The sequence below is a fragment of the Melospiza melodia genome, chromosome 3 (genome assembly GCF_035770615.1).
Source record: "Melospiza melodia melodia isolate bMelMel2 chromosome 3, bMelMel2.pri, whole genome shotgun sequence".
NCBI lineage: Eukaryota > Metazoa > Chordata > Aves > Passeriformes > Passerellidae > Melospiza > Melospiza melodia.
The window spans coordinates 123,897,144-123,915,091 of record NC_086196.1 but is presented as its reverse complement, the minus strand read 5'-3'; the positions used below and the strand labels follow the sequence as shown (position 1 = coordinate 123,915,091).

General features: G+C 35.9%; 1 protein-coding gene across 1 annotated transcript in view; it reads right to left on the bottom strand.

The window, feature by feature from the left end:
• The window catches only part of EYS (eyes shut homolog), a 700,592-nt gene extending 682,940 nt beyond the window's left edge, over nt 1-17,652 (bottom strand). The window contains exons 1-2 of the mRNA XM_063152992.1: nt 16,896-17,652; nt 14,629-14,742 (exon numbers count right to left, since the gene is read on the bottom strand). Coding sequence (XP_063009062.1) covers nt 14,629-14,742; nt 16,896-17,652 — 871 coding nt within the window. The remainder of the gene's footprint in view (nt 1-14,628; nt 14,743-16,895) is intronic.
• Nucleotides 17,653-17,948: the final 296 nt, after the last annotated feature.

The following is a 17,948-nucleotide window of genomic DNA, read 5'->3' as shown; positions in this document are numbered from 1 at the left end:
TGATGATGAGATTTAAAGTTATTTTTTAAGTCTGACCTAGTATGTGAAGACAGCCAGCACAATATTAATTTGTGGGGATTAAGCCAAGTGAAATATTTTTACATGTTTACATTAAGAAAATATTTACCTTGTCATCATCTGTGGCTCAACTGTTTAATCTCACATAGATGATAGGCAATTTGGTGTAAAGGCCTTTAACAATATAACTTACTTCATTGCAACTTATGAACATGATACAGAGTCTCTCCTGCCAGAAAATACTAATTTATTGATTTTACTGCTGTGGACAAGTCAGCAGTGACACCATTGCCTTTCACATCTTACGGTTAGCTTAGCAAGTATATTACCATATTAACCTTCTGTTATTATTAATTTCTTTATTTTATGTTTTACCTAGGGATATTAATTAATTTTGGGCTTCTTTAATAAATATTATTAACTTCTTAAATAATTCTTAATTTATTCATAAGAACCAACAAGTTCTTTGAAAATTCTTGGTTTCCTCTACAGCACTCTATTACAGTTTTCTTTCATTGTATAATTTAGTCTTCTTTTTCAGTATTCCTTTCTCTCCAATCATTTTAGCTGCAATTAACACTGCTGCTTCATATCTCATTTTTCCAATTAGTCTGCCTTGAGACTGCTATTGAGTGAGCTGAATTGCAAATATAATATGGTATTAGCAGAAGCACATTATACTATATAAAGCATACAGTTCAGCCTGGAGGAGACTCAGGGGAGACCTCATTGTGATCTTCACCATCCTCATGTGGGGAAGTGGAGGGGCAGGCACTGACCTCTTCATTCTTGTGACAGTGCCAGGACTTGAGGAAATGACACGAAGCTGTGTCAGGGGAGGTGTAGGTTGAACATCAAGGAAAGGTTCCTCACTCAGAGCGTGGCTGGGCACTGGAACAGGTTCCCCAAAGAAGTGGTCAAAGAACCAAGCCCAACAGAGTTCAAGCAGTATTTGGAAAATACTCTGAGGGGCATGGTGTGATTCTTGGTGTGTCCTCTGCAGGGCCAAGAGTTGGACTTGGTGATCCTGATGGGTAATTTTGAACTCAGAATATTTTTCATGATTCTGTCATCCTGAAAATATAATGCTACTTGGTGGCAAAAATCTGCATTGGTGATCCTAAAGTAAATAAATCAAGCCAGAATGAGTAGTTATTTTCTGGTTGTTTAGTTGCTACTTATGCAGGAATGTAACAATGTCTATTGATACAAACAGATTAAATTTTCTCCACAGGAATACATGAACTGAAAAGTAATACATGAGATAAAAGGCTTGAACTGCAGAGTCCCATAAATTCTTGAAAATACTACGTTGTATATTCACTTTCATAACAATAAACAAGCTACATTTTGAAAGACATGGGATCCTTTTGAACAGGCAGGGCAAAGATGTTATTTCCAGAATGATGATTGATTTGGATTTTAAACTAGAAACCAGCAGAGGAGAGAGAGGGTTATCAGCAGCCTGTAAGGGAGTGACAGACAAGGTTGACTAGAGTCTGAAGTGATGTGAAAGAAAGGGAGCACAAAACCAATAAACATGGCTTAAGCAAGACCACCTCCAGCATTTGCATGAAAGCAAGGAAGTGCCTACAAAACACTATTATGGAAAAAAAAGAGATTGTTTTTGGAAATCAGCATACCAAAGTGCTTTATTTCAGATACCTCCGCACACAAAAATAACGTGAGAAACTGGAGGTCTTTGTGCTATTGTAGGACAATAATCTAGTTGGTATCACAGGGACTTGGTTGGATGGCTTGTTTCATTAATGCTTCAATGAAACAGGCTCTGCAGGATCAGCAGGGCAGACAAGGACGAGAAGTTGCTCTCTATGTGAGTAAAAAGCAGAAATGGAGCTCCACCTGGATATGGATGATAAGCTGACTGAAAGGATGTGAGGATGAAAAAGCAGAGTGGTAGAGGTGACAAGTGCGTGGCTGCCATAGACTGGCAGAGCAGGAAGAACAAGTGGGTGGTGCCTTCTCTGGATGGATAGAAGCAGTCTTGTGTTCACAGGACTTTGACCTCCCAGGGAATTTCAACTGCACTGATATCTGCTCAGGGAACAGCGTAGCAGGGCATAAGCAATCCGAGAGGTCCTTAAGGAGCATTAATGACAACATCTTGACCCAAGCTGTAGAGGGGCAATGAGATGTTCTGGTTTACTTCATACTCACAAACAAGGATTGGCTAACTGGGGATATGAAGGCTGAAGCCAGGAAGTCCTCCAAACATTTTATGGTTTTAAGATATTCTCTTTTTTTTTAACTCATTAAAAATATAACATTTAACTCATTTATTTCTTTAGTCTTCCAGATCACCAAGTCGTCCTGTAAAATTTATCTAATTATCCATTTTCTTGAAGGAACATTCTAGCTGCTAACTTAGCGAATTTCATTACTACAGCTTTAACTTCTTTACTCAAGTTGCAACCATTGTTGTTGTCACTGCTGATCATCTCTCATGCATATTTGCACACCTCACTTTCCTAACAACCATTCTTCACCAGTAGGTGTTAATTTCCAAGTATAATCACCTTTCTATGTGGGTGTCTGATACAGACCTATAAATCACAATATTTGGAACATTTATAGATGAGTATGTTATTTGATTGATACAGGGTTTTGATACAGGGTTTTCACCAGAAGTTCTTAATATTACACAAGGTGAAGCTTATACATTTTCCTATGAAATGATGCAGTAAAATCTGGGGATATAGAATAGTTGAACATTGTAACACAATTTTTTATAAAAACATAAGCAGTCAGGTACTGTGGTTTCTATTTTTGTGCATAACACTTTTGCTACTGTAGGTTCAATCAATAAACTCCTTTTCATGAAATCTGAGTTTGATTATTTTTTGTTGCTATGTCCTACATATTATAATATGATACATCAATGTGATGTCTATCACACCACTCATTTATGCACACAAAATTCCAGTGAGGCTACAGTTTTCCAGTGAATAAGCAGGAATTTGTGTCAAAACACCTGAGCTGTATTCTTTTCTCCTATGATGTCCTGATAAGTGACTTAGGACGTTTGGATACGGTTTCCTGGAATTCAGCTGACATTATTTCAGTCATAAAATCGTTGAAGAAGATGTATTTTGGCTTGCACAGTGACATACAACAATGACTGGAGTTGCAGCTAGAATTAATGTAAGGGTGATATCTTCTATTTTTTTTCAATTTCACAGTATTCTATCTTATTCTGGTTTTTCCCTTCTCTGTTTGAATTTCATAAGCTATTATTGTCAACCCACTGTAAAAGAGTAACAATAAACTTTTATTTTTGCTCATAAACTAGGGATTTGATTTCAAACTTTTTTCTTTTAGAAATTTGTCACTTGCTTAATGCTGAGAATTTTAAACAGTCTCCTGTTCAAAGTGACAGTAACTTTATCACCCATGCCAATTTCATCATTTCCTGCAGAATTTGTCTTCTTTCTAGAATGACTATTATTTTTAATATTTGCTTTGTCAGAGTTTGTGAGATTTCAGTATGCGTTCTAAGCTTTCATATCACCTTGTGGGTTTTATTTTTTCCTCTTAGTAAGTGTAATTTATAACTCTGTAAGTGAAATGGCAGCACAGGCAGAACCAAAAAGAAATATTACATCTCTATTTTTTCATCAATATTAACCCAATATATTGCATTGTATGCTTTTTCTTCACCAATACAATTGTGATTGCTAAATATGAATAACAACCGTTAAACCACGAGCAATCTCTGTTGTATTATCTACCTACCTGTCTGTTCATCCATCACCCCACTATCCAATCACTTCCATAAAAATGAATAGTGATATATTTTATGGACTTAATGGAGCCTTTGGCATGTCTCCCATTTCAAGCCCAACATTGTGCTGAGGTAGAGCTCTTTTGTGCTTGGTATTTGCTGTGGTTTATGGTCAACAAAGAATGCCATATTTCAGCAGCTTTCATTCATCAGCCACATTGACTACCCTAGATTCCCAACCACAAGCAGTATTAAAAACACTCACTTTTGCCTGTTTGCAAAGATTATTTCTGATTTTATTTCAGCCACTTCCATTCCTCTTATTTTTCATTATTTTATCTCTTCTTTTGTTTTCAGGGATTTTTTTTTCTCTTTGAATAGTAATCATGAAACTTAAAATGTGTTTCTCTAAATCCTCATTTCTATTCAGTTTATTAACTAATACCACCTTCTGAGCCTATCTTCTGTGAAGTATCATAAACACTCAACTCAGTTTTAGAGAAACAAATCTCTTTTCCCTCTTTTTTTCTTTTTTTGCCACTCCTCCACTATGTCCTCTTTTGTGGTCTCATCCTATATTCTTAAATTATACAAAAAGTTATTATTAAATCTTGGCTTTAAATGCTTTGAGTTCTACACTGATTAGAGTTACATGAAACAGTCTGGATAATGTATGTGTAAAGGTCTATTAAGAAAAGAAAATACATGTGTGCTTCTGGTCATATGGAAATGTTCTAGCTGCTTCCTACTGCTTGTCATATTTCATGTATATATACATATACATATACATACATATATATACAAGCATATATAGATTATTAAATAAAGATTATTACACTGGTGTGTTTTAAAGTTGTAAGAGAAGAAGCATTCTTTCCCAAAAGAACCTTTTACAGAACTATCTACTTCATTAATAAATGGTTATATTGGTGATATTCCCTTTCATGAAGCACCTAGCAGATGTTGAAACAATAAACTAAAATTAACAATTAGCTAGCTTCTATGTCTAAACATTTTCTCATTCCCTGTTTCCCCATTTATTTACACCATTTGATTAATCCCCTTTTATATGCTAATTAAATGAAACTTGCAGAATTTCTCCATTATATTTTAGGCATTTAGCTGAAACATGCAAATTACTATCTTGCTTACTGCGATATCTTCGTTGTCAGTGGAGAGATACACAATTCTAGAGCAGACCAAGCAAAATCAAAATTAATGTCTCTACTGTCTTCTTATTATGATTTTGCTAAAATTTGGAAAAAAAACACTGTTGAAAACATACCAAAAATTTCAATAGTGACTCAGATGCTAAATATAATCAGTTGAGAAAGTGTTACAATATGCAGTGATAAGCTTTTAAACATCAGTGCTTTTCATTGTAAGCTATTGTAGACTAGACAGGTATGTAAAATTGAATAAGCAGAAGAATCTGGGAGGGGTACTGGATAGTTCAAAGTAGAGGCTTTGAAAATAAATAAACACATCTGACTGGAGTGTGATGCACATAATTGGCCAATTAATGATATAAAATTGTGTAATGAGCTCATGGAGTTGTCCATAACTTACAGCAGGTCTGGAAGTGTTTACAGTACATACAAGACTACATAAAAAAGAATTGATTCTGCAGGTATTGTGCTTCAGAACTGCGTAAGCAGACTGATCACTCTGGTATCCAACAACGTATTACTGCATACCTAAATACTGTTCTATTGTCCTTAAGGAACATTTTATTCAATATTTTTCTAACTCATTCATCTTGTTACCCATTTTTAATGCCTATTTAAAATATACATAATATTTTATATAATTAGACTCAAAATCACGTAGCTAATTTTACCTTACTCAAAAAAAGAAAAAAAAATAGAAGCATCTTGGCATTTTTTCATCTGTCATTGTCTTTTCTTGATATACCAAAAATATTAATACACCTGCATTCAGTGCCATTCTGAGTGCACCATTCCAGACTGCTGCACACCCTGCAGGGAAATACCTGCTCCACAACAGCTTTCACTACCAGCTGCAAAGGAATATCTGCTCTGGTGCCTGCAGTACCTCCTCCCTCTTCCTTTATTGGTCTTTACATCAATTGAGCTGTTCCCCACTTTTTTTACTTTATTCCTCTATACGTGTGCAGCATTTTGCCCTTTCTCAAGTACATTTCACCCAAGGTGGTCCTATCTCTGCTGTGGGCTTAGCCGTGACCTGTAATGGTGGGTTGGAGCTGGCTGGAACTGCAGCTTGAATTAGGCACTCTATATGATGATAAATATGGCTAAGCATGCTGAAAAAAAGGGGATGGAGTCTAGATTACTTTTGGATAGCTAATCCTCTTTTTTTTTTTTAATTTTACATCCTCTTAAATAATAATGGTATCAAATAACAGGCGCTTTTGCACATATGAAAACTCTTTGTAAAGATGGTGTTTCCTTTTCTCCTGGTCAAATGAGATTCTTAGAATAATATAATCAGAGAATATGCTGAGTTGGACCCATTTGGATCACTGAGTTCAATTTCTGCCCTGCAAAGGACAGCCTGGGAATCCCATTAATCCCATCGTGTACCTGAGAATGAGGTACAAACATTTCTTGAGCCCTGTCAGGCTTGGTGTTTGGCCATCTCCCTGGGAAGCCTGTTCCAGTGCCCAACCTCTGAGTGAAGGACCTTTTCCTGATATCCAACCTAAACCTCCCCTGACTCAGGTTCAGGCCACTTCCTCAAGACCTGTCACTGGGCACGAGAGAGAAGAGATGCCTGCCCCTCCTCTTCTGCTCATGAGGAAATTGTAGACTGCAATGAGGTTTCCCCTCAGTCTCCTCTCCTCCAGGCTGAGCAGACCAAGTGACCTCAACCCCTGCTCATACAGCTTGCCCTCAAGGCTCCTTGCCATCCCCACGGCCCTCCTTTGGGCAGCTTTTTGTATTCATCTGCACTAAAAGCTGTAGTTGCATCACCTGCAGCACCATTATTCCCACTCTTCTTGCTTTAAAAGGTTTAATAATGTTGATTTCCTGTTTTCTATCATACATGGAATCTGATTCTGATCAGATAAGAACAGTAATAAAAAAGTTAATTAATTATGCCTACATCTGAAATATCCACCAGTTTTGTGCTCTTTTTACATACTGCTATGTAATTTAGCACTTCACAGGTCCTGTTATTTTACAAAGTCTAAATTTAGTGTAAACAAAATGTAAAGTTCCTTCAGGAAGGTCTGTTTTCCAGAAAACCTTTGTATAACTGTCAGTTGTATAGTCATAAAGAGTGTTAAGATATTAACCACATTCTTCTAATTCATGCTTTTGAGGACTCAGTAATATTTTATATAGTAAGGCCTTTATCAACAAGCAACTCTTTTAATTCACGAGTGAAACTATTTAAAATCACTTATGCAAAAAATACAATTTAAATATGTATTTTAGTCCAAAGCACATCATCAATGTCAAGTGAAAGAATTCTTTCAGCATACCTAATTAATTTTCTAAGTTGGAAAAGAAAAAGATGCCTAAATTATCAGAATGTAAAAGAAGACACAAGAAAAACAGCATGAGATTTTTAGAGTATTTAAAGTATAAAAGAGTAAATGGGCCTGACCTTGTTAGTTATACTAAATCAATTTTATTTCTTTCATTAAAAAATAGACCTTTTGCATACTTGAATGCACTTGCTATGGAGTAATTTGCAAATTAAATTTAAAGATGGGATATTAACTGTCGAGATGTATAACTCTGCAAAGTCATAATTAATGAAACTATGATACTGTAGTCATCACCAGTTGATATTTGTGCTGAGATTCTTCAGCCACTTGTCTGACTGGAACTGTGGGTTTTTTAGAAATAGGACTTCTTCCCAGCAATATCCAGGACTGAAAAACGTACTTCATTATACAAATCTTGTATACAAGTCTTGTTACAGGATGACAAAATGAACAATGTAATGACCTGAAGAACAGATGGGTACCATTAGCTTGCAGTCAGCTTTGATGCCATAGTGAGGCCTCTGAGACATTGCCTAATCTTCCCAACTTTCTTTCTTTCTTTCTTTCTTTCTTTCTTTCTTTCTTTCTTTCTTTCTTTCTTTCTTTCTTTCTTTCTTTCTTTCTTTCTTTCTTTCTTTCTTTCTTTCTTTCTTTCTTTCTTTCTTTCTTTCTTTCTTTCTTTCTTTCTTTCTTTCTTTCTTTCTTTCTTTCTTTCTTTCTTTCTTTCTTTCTTTCTTTCTTTCTTTCTTTCTTCCTTCCTTCCTTCCTTCCTTCCGCCACTTCCTTCCTTCCTTCCGCCACTTCCTTCCTTCCTTCCTTCCTTCCTTCCTTCCTTCCGCCACTTCCTTCCGCCACTTCCTTCCGCCACTTCCTTCCGCCACTTCCTTCCTTCCTTCCTTCCTTCCTTCCTTCCTTCCTTCCTTCCTTCCTTCCTTCCTTCCTTCCTTCCTTCCTTCCTTCCTTCCTTCCTTCCTTCCTTCCTTCCTTCCTTCCTTCCTTCCTTCCGCCACTTCCTTCCGCCACTTCCTTCCGCCACTTCCTTCCGCCACTTCCTTCCGCCACTTCCTTCCTTCCGCCACTTCCTTCCTTCCGCCACTTCCTTCCTTCCGCCACTTCCTTCCTTCCGCCACTTCCTTCCGCCACTTCCTTCCGCCACTTCCTTCCTTCCTTCCGCCACTTCCTTCCGCCACTTCCTTCTGCCACTTCCTTCCTTCCGCCACTTCCTTCCTTCCCTCTCCCACACTTCCTGCAGCTGATATAGCTGAACTACCTACTGAACTTTATCTCACAGACCCAAAATCTATAAAATAAGTTGTATATTGGTGCCTTTTATAACAGCAGTGTCACATTTAACTTTTTTTTGGTATCTAGCTGAGAAACAGACTGGTGCTAAATGAGATGAATCTGCAGAGCCTTGCAAGTTCAAACACAATATTTCTGACAACTTTTTGCATGGGAAACCACAATATGAGTTTACAGGCTTAGCCATTCTGCTGAAAGTGTGTATTAAAGATGATGGAATAGTATCTTTGAACAGGCTGACTTTTGTTCATTTAGGGCCTAAGAACACCATGATAAAGTCCTGCATCCCTACTTAAGCAAGACTAAGGCATTTGGTGTCCTGTGAACAGGAAACACACATCAGGACTTCAGAACCTTGAGCTGCTCAGTACCACATCCCAAGTGTCTTCTCACAAGAGTTATTAGATGTCATTATTTCATTAGAGGATGAATACCTCATTCAATCAAAAACCATCAGAAATGTGTTAGAACTACAACTCAAACAACAAGAAGTTGTTTTTTTCTTTCTTACAACTAGTTACACTTGCTGAGTTCTGTGTTTCAGATAATCATAATACTAGCAGATAACTAGGAAAAATGTTTGTGTTTGTGTTTTTTAGCTGGCAGAAGAAATGTGGAGAAAAACAGGAAACTCAGGGGGATACAATTCTTTGGGTATTTCACTACCATCATATCTCAGTTTCCATCTCTTTAATATCTTCTACAGATTATTTCTACTTTTGTTCAGTATTATCAGTATTTATTAGCTGACAGCATCTGTAAATATAATACATCTTTTCTCACTGTCTTTTGCAAAATCATGCAAAAGCATTACTTTGTTTTTGTTGAAGAGCTATTAAAAAATTATTGTGATAGAAATTTAAGAATAACTAGTGAACAACTCTAGGAAAGGACAATATCCAAAAACTGCTGAGATTTTCTCTCTGTAAGGAGATGATGGGAAAGATTATCAGTCGGATTTGCTGCATGATAATACAATCCTGTATTCTTATATTTCTCATGGGTTAGAATTAAGAACTCAATAAAATGGAGATGCTGTAACTTCACAACAAATTCATTCATTTAATGTTCATGTGATTACTCTAAATATTTAATGTAGTTAAGATTTGGCAAGAGCTACATTGTTTCTCCATACTAAAATAGCACAATAACTTATTTTAAAAAATAAAATAATTTAATAGAATTAATCCCAAATAAGTTATTCAGTTATAATTTCATTGCAAAGTATGATATTAATAATCTTGCTGTGAAAAAATTCCTTCTCTGAAAAAAAATATTTCAGAAACTTATTCATATGCAGAAAAGTAAACTACAAGAATCGTGACTACCTGGTGTTTTCCCAGAGTAATTATACTCATCAGTTTTAAGGTGCTATGAAATATTCACTCATTACACTGTTGAGTTGATATACTCAATAAATATGACAATTACTTATAATTCAAAGTAAATCTATTAATATAAGGGAAGAAAAGATTGTGATAGAAAGGTTATCAAAACTAATATGAAGTTTTCAAATATAGACTATGGAAGTGTGTAATGAAATCATGCCACGAGAGTACATTAGTGAAAACTTAAATCTATTTAGGTCAGACAACCTAATTCACATCATTGGTGCAGTTTTGACAAAATCCTTTCATGTATACCTTTGTCACTAGCTAAGATGAATTGATCTGCATCGTGTCTGGAAGAGTAAATACTACTAGTAGAATTATCTAGGGCTGAAGTGAAAACATATACAAGTAGACTAAGATGATCCCTTGATTGATAGGTGAGAAATTTCCAGTCTGAATTAAAAACTCCTCTCAATGAATACCACAAAATGCTGATGACTTGCTGCAATTGTTGTGCCCTCTTATTGAGGGAGATGGATGGATTTGACCAAGAGGTGCACTGGAAAGCTGAGCATGATACCAAAGTAAAACATAGACAGTAGAAAATCTTTCTACATAATGTTTTTAGGGGTACTATTAAGAATCCTTTGGGTATTAATTTGGGCAATGAGTGTTAGTATTAGAAAAATTTAACTATGAGGCTGTTAAAAACAGTAATTGTGCAAACAATAAATCTTTTTCTTCTTTTATATATGTGTAAAAGTATCTTTCCATTAGTGACCTTTATCAAAAGACTCTGTGTGTAATTCATCAATTAAGCAAACAGACTGTTTTAAACTGAAGCACCTGTATGATAGAAGCTCTAGCATAGTGGCTCCAAGCAAAACGACTTCATTCTCGTAGTATGTCCTGTCACTAAGTGAGGATGGAACTCATTGTTGTCTGCAAAGAGGTCAATTGGACCATAGGGGAAGGCAGGAAATTCAAGTCTCTCTTACAGGAATGTGTGAAAAAAACTCAAATAATCTCAGGTGCTCCACAAAGGGTTGTTTTTTAATCAGTCCTATCTTCTCACCTAAGGAGCGAAATGCCACAAAGATTCAACAAACCATATTCAAATGGAAAACTCCTCTTAATGCACTAAATGCACTCAGGGTAAGCATACTGAGCAGTACCATTACAGAAGTAGCTAAGATATTGTTATTTCCTGTAGTTTATGAATGAGTCACATTAATTTTCTATACATCTTCAGAACAGAACCATCAAAATTGTTGAGACATCTCTTTGTATATAAGACACTTGCTCTGGAGCCTGGAGAACCTCCTTCCCAGCTGCTAAATCCCAGCTCAGTGCACCCAAATACCTGGGAGTCCCATCCATCCAATGACTGCAGCTGCTGCTTTCCTGTTTGCAGGCTCAGCCAGCAGCCAAGATGAACATGTATGCCAGAAATGCACAGAGGCAGAGGACACTAATGCAACCAGCTACACAGACTACCCACAGATAAGGCATTGCCTTTACCAGCACCCACCCAGAGCTCACATAAAACATATGTGCAAACAGCCAAATTTTAGTCCTCCTCTCTGACTAAGAAGGATGGAAGTTGGCTGGTAAAGATACACAGCCCCTTACCCTTTATTTCAAAAGCATTGACACATTTATGAACCCCTTCAATACACAAAATCTTATCCTCTGATTCACAAAGACCAACATTTTTATGAACCCTTCCAATAGCAGTGTGGGACCTCAGCTCATCTCATATTGATGCCCATATCCTGTGCCTCCACTTAACAGACAGTCCTGCTTGAAGGGTGCTAATGAATTGCACATGCACACACACATGTGCACATGCACACCTGCACACACACTCAGAGACCAGCTTAGAGGAAAATATAAACATTTTATCTTCCAAGTGGCTCCTGCCAGTGTGCACAGGCCCTGACACCCTTGCTCCCCTCTTCATTTGCTGATGCTGGGACTCTCCCCTGCTCAATTGGCACTAGGCATGTGAGCCACCATTGCCCAGAGACTGATGCCCTTTGCTGGCACAAAATTGAACTCTCTTCAGACACACACTCATAAAATCTGTGGTCTCCCTTCAGCTTGCTGATGCTGAGGCCCTCATTTACTCCAAATGCTGGCACCAAAGTTATTAGGACCACTGTCACCAGTGGTCTAACTCAAATTGCAGACACCAAATTCAGAGACTTTTTCTCTCCAGTTCTGGCATTGGAACCTTGGAACACATAGATGGGGAGAGAGTGAGATTATATGAAAAGAGAGTAAACAAAAGATTTAATAAAAAGGATAGACTACAGTGATTCCGTGCAGGTCTCAGTCAGACAAGAGTACTGAGCAGCAACTGCTTACACACTATCAGCCTTCCTCTCTGCACCCACCCCATCTTTGTTTCACCCATATTCCCTTCCTTTAAATGTTTCTTAATAAATCTAAAGATGCAAATTCTGGTATGAATCGGAGTATTCAATCATAAGAATACTGACAACCTAATGCTAGCTGTTTCCAGTTATCTTAAAAATCTTCCCTCAGTAAAGACTAAAGAGAGTTTTGAGAGCTCAGTGAATGAATGAATCAGTTAATGAAAAAGAAAAATATATCACTGAAATGAGAATTTACATTGCTTGCCTAATAGACCCATTCTGTCTTTGTGAACATCACAACTTGGATCCAGCAACCTTTACTTATTTTGAATAATTGCTTTCAGAGCATTTTTACTTTATTATAATTTTATTTATTTCCCATAAATATAGACTAACATGTATATTTAATATTGTTTTTTCGGATCATGTGAACTAGAGTGTTGACTCATTTTGTAAAAAAGGACATCGTTTACAAAATCTTAAACTTAATGTATGCAATCTTACTTGTATGTTTTGTTTTCTGTGTGGAAGTTCAATATCAAGACAGAAGAATGTTTTGAATTTTCTGCCAATTTCACACAATTAAAATAGCATTCAAATTACAAGATTCATAATTACACAACTCACCTTGGCTGAGACTACAATACAGCTGCAACAGAGCAACGATAGGAAAATGTCTGTTTTCCTAAAAAAATGCCTTTTTCATATAGTAGTATTCTTTTAGGTAGCTATTCTCCAAATTGTCTTTGTGCTAGCAAACACCTTTATGCAGGACCATAGGAAGACTTAAACCACCACACTTGTTTAGCAAATAATTGTAAAATTATACTGTATGTTAGTCAATCAGTCCTGTTATACTACAGAAACAGAAAAAAAATTGTTAAAATCCTTCTTCTCCTAAGATACTTATTCTTAGAAACAAGAAAGGTTTCCCCATTTTCTTTTGGCTAAGTGGAGAATAAAAAGTCACTTAGTTACACTCATAGTGTCCTTTTTTTCCTTGTCAATCCTTACCAGCTACTAGAAAGTAGTGTTCAGAGTGTCTTGCCCTCCAGTTGTTCAGAATATTAAACCATTTTCATGTCATTATGGATATGTATTTACTGTATCTGGAAGATCCTCCTGTCTCATTTCTCCCACCCCTAAGTATGTCAAAATTGCAAAGATATTTGTAGGGAAAATTTCAAAAGTGAGGTGTCTATATAATTTGTGTGAAAGGGCAAAGGTCCTAAAGAGATATGGACCATGAGGGGGTGGAAAACCAGTTCTAGAAAATTTACTAATGGATTTTTTTGTTTGAAAAAAGGGTGAGGTTTTTTTCAGTTTTCTCAGAATTATGCTGACCATGATGCTTCTATAGTGAAAGAAAGGGAAGAAAGGGAGAATAGCAAGCAGATTAACTAGGAATTTAGAATTCAGGAGGTTTATCCAATTTTTAAAAATATATTTCTATACAGACTTAATTAAAATATCGACAAGGATCTTCAGTCTTTCACTATGAAAATAAAGATTATCTCTTTGATCCCTCTAACTCCATTAGGTTTGTTTGTTTGTTTGTTTGTTTTAACTCTTCATTTCAATGTAATGATTTTTTATATTCTATAATTGACAAGATACGTGATGCTTCCAAGAAAGATACACTTTGAAAATTTTACTGTCTTTGGATACTCAAGAGCTAGCTTTATACTTAGCTCTTTCTTAAAGAATGTTCTTCTGAGTGTTACTACTTTTCTCACATCCATACATTGAACGTCTGTTGTGAAGCACAAGAATAAACAGTTTTTCATTGCTATCCTAATCCTCCAAAAAAGTGTTTATAAGAGGATGGTTTTAGATACATTTTTTTCATTCAGCTTTTCTTATGAAAACATCTTATTTGTCCCATATATAGTAAATAAACCACTTATCTTTCTTTTTAATCAAGTTGTACCCCTAAATCATGACATTATTGACTCTTTGGATTATTTCCATCTTAAATTTCTAGTACCTATGAGAGGATAATGAAATTAGGAATAGAAATGTATTCAAATTCATCCATCCAGGATGAGTTCTGAATCTTTATAACTCTGTATTTGAGAACCAGGGAGTCAGTGATTAAGAGTCTTCCTCTGTTATACTGCCAATAGAAGAAAGGTACTTGTGGATGGCATCTGATTATGAAAAGCTTCTATAATTTATATGTTTTTACTTCAGTAAATGAATAATTTGGAAGTCTGATTTTTATATTTTACAAAGCCTATTTTTACAAAATCTAAGGATATGTCAATCTGTGCAATAATCATCAAAAATAAATGTTTTAATAAAGCAAAAGTTCATGCCATTACTATAACAGATAAAATTATTATTGTAAGACAGGAAAAAAAAGGTGTTTCCTACCTTTAAAGCCCTTGTCACACTCACAAAGAAAAGTGTTTGGAGTAACATTGATGCAGTTACCATTGAAACATGTGGATGGCTGGCATTGTCCAGCTATTTCTGTGCAATTTTTACCTGTGTCAAAGGAATAATAGGAACATTGGAGTTTAGTAAATATTTAGGGAGTTTGGTGAACATTTTGTAAATGTCAAATTTATAGCTACAATATGGATAGGCAAGTGGATAGAAAGGTATTTATGCCAACATTGTTCATTAGTTTGCACCAAACTTACTGAGCTTCTAAGGAAAGGCAGAAAGATATTAATCTACTTTTATGCTCTCATACTGTGCTTAACCTCATCTAACATATAGTGAAAAATTTACATATACCTTAAAAGGCAGAAGAGCTACTAGAACTGTAGTATTTATTTCTTTTTAACATGAATTTAACTTACAGTTTCTTTCAGCATTGAGAACAAAGGATGTCCTTATGTGGAGTGGAAATATGATATTTTTTTTTAATATGCAGCTTTCTGGAAATTACATTCCAGTTATAAGTTGTTTATGCTATTATAGCATACAAGTCTAAATACCATTTAATTATGCTTGCCTCTTGAATTATTACCATGGCATTATTCACACTTCAAAAAGTGTTCAAATTTCTAATAGACTTTATGTTATGGGAGGAACTTATTCCTCCCTTACTCTTGTGTAGGCCTGCCCATAATATATGGTGATTTAGTCTCCTAATTCTTCTTGTTTGCATCCAGTTTATTTATGAGACCAGTGTTGTGAGCTGATGACATTACTTAAAACTTTCCCATGTAGGCTAAAAAAAATGTTTTAAGCATTGCTTGTTGATAGCATTAAGCATGATGATTGCTTTTAACAGAATTGCTTCCAAATTTTTTTCATTCATTTGAGTTCAATTAGTACCAGACGCTTTTGGTACTGTTATTTTCAAAGTCTTTTACGCAGTCTCCAGTAATGATAAAGGACATATAAAACATACTGCAGCATACCATCAATGTTTTCACTATCTTATTACACTGTTCATAATTATAAAAAAAAATTCTCACAACATTAACTTATTCATACCTACATAATCTTCCATTGGCAAATGCATTAGTAACCAAATTATTATGCACTTTGAAAAGCAATTAAAAATAAATTACAGCAATCTTTATGCAACATAAGCTTCATTTCTATGAAGTGTATTCTATGAACCTCACTCATTCCTAAGCCATCAGCTGTGCTTCATAGCATAGCATCACTATTGTGAGACCGTAGAAATTCAGTACAACTGAGGAACATTTCAGGAGTTCTGCTCCACAAGTACAAAAAAGCTACAATGATTCTTTTTTGATGAGAATGAATATTTCTGGTACTTCCTCTATTGGTCTGAATGTAGGAACAACATCCCCATAATTTCCTTAATCCATTTTTTTCCTTCATGAAATAAAGGTAATGGTTAGATAAGAGTTTACCCAGTTATGTTGTATTCTCTGGTACAGTAATCCAAACCCAAATTCAGTTTGTTCTGATGAGTTTTGGGTATGTGCTGCAATATTTCCTAGGACGATTACTCGATTTTTGTTTTTTTCATTTGTGACATATTTTATTTGATAATAACAGTATGTTTAGCAAATTGCCTTTGAAAACAACCTCAGGGGACCGAACAATCTGGAAGAAAGTACTAAGTATTTTATTTTGCTTGCTCTTCTTAATTAAGGTTTGACCTTTCTTCTTAATTAAGGTTTGACCTAAATTTTGATATAAAAAATTCACTAATGTAATCTGATAGGTCTTTTAATGAAAATGGAGGGGAGTTCTGACTGGTTGAATGAAATCATTATTCATTTAAAGAAAATCACTCTTTTCTACCATTTTGGTTAACCAGCTATTTTCAGGGGACCTTACTCCAAATGATTTCTGTTGTTTGGTCTCAAAACCTGAACTGCAGAATAAAAAAAGTAAACCAGTTACTTCTGTAAGTCAAGAAGCATTTATTTATGTCTCATGCTTAAGTAGGAAAGAAGCACAATAAGAACTTGTTCTGTTTTTCTTTACAATGTATTTATGAATGTCTGCAAGTACAAACTGTCTTCAAATGCCTGCACAGTCTCCCATAGGTGACACCATGTAAAAGAGACCCTGCCGGTATGGTAGCAGCCATGGGCAATCAAATGATACAAAAGTCTTGCTAGTGTTGTTCCTATTGTTTTATCACCTGTTCAGGAAAGTTTAAGATCTATGTAATGCTTACCCCTAGAGGAGAAAAGAAATACCTGAAAATTTTGGAGGACATGTGCATTCATAAGAATCTCCCGAAAGTTCTGATTTCTCAGTGCAGGAGGCATTGTTGTGGCAAGGCTTAGTGGAGCATATATCAAACTTCTGGCAGAATGTTCCCGAATACTGTGAGAAACAGTGGCAATTAAATGTTTTCTCCCAAATGTGGCTTAGACATTTTCCATGCCCAGAGCACAGCGGTGCACCCCGAGACTGTTGGCAAAGCTGCTGCTTCACGGTAACGTTCAGACGAAGGCCCATGTTGCACAAGAGTGGACCTCTCTTGTGAAGTTCTGCAAAGTAGTGAGTTCCAGCACCAAGCCAGTTAGGGTCCACTTGGTGCAGTCCTCTTATCTGGCAAACAAAAATCAACTGCTCTTGAAGAAAACCAGCTTTAGGGCAGTTAATAAATTCTTCCTTGGAGACATTTACCAGATTCATTCCATAGGACTGAAAGGACGGCTCAGAGGAGATGAAGAGACTATCACCTAATTGAAGCTGTAAAGGGCATATCTGAGGGATACTGAGGTTATCCTCTTCAGAGATTTCACCATGAATACTTTTATTCATATTCCAGCATTCAGTGTAAAAGTCTGAACAGATATTTTCCCTTGGTGTCCATTTTATTACAGTAGGTTTTGGTTCTGTTCTCCATTCAGTAATCATTTGTCTCTCACATATTACCTGCCCATTGACAATGCAAAGTTGAAGAAAGCACACTACCATGCAATATGCTGATCTCATAGTCATCATTTCACCTCACCAATGGAAGTTTCCTTTCACATATGCTTCATTACTGAGGATAACTTCAGAACATTTGTTCCTGATGGTTCACATGTATTTTCCACGGCACCCTAGGAATTCAAACAGAGGAAAATATTTCTGTTTTCATACCAAATACAGTTTGGTATGAAATATTAAAACCACATTACGAAACAGAAAATGTACAGCAAATCAAGGGCAACATCTAACTAGTCATGGGAAATTGGAATAAGTCAAATGAACCAATCAGAACTCCAACACTGTAAAAAAAGTCAGTTTTTTCCTAT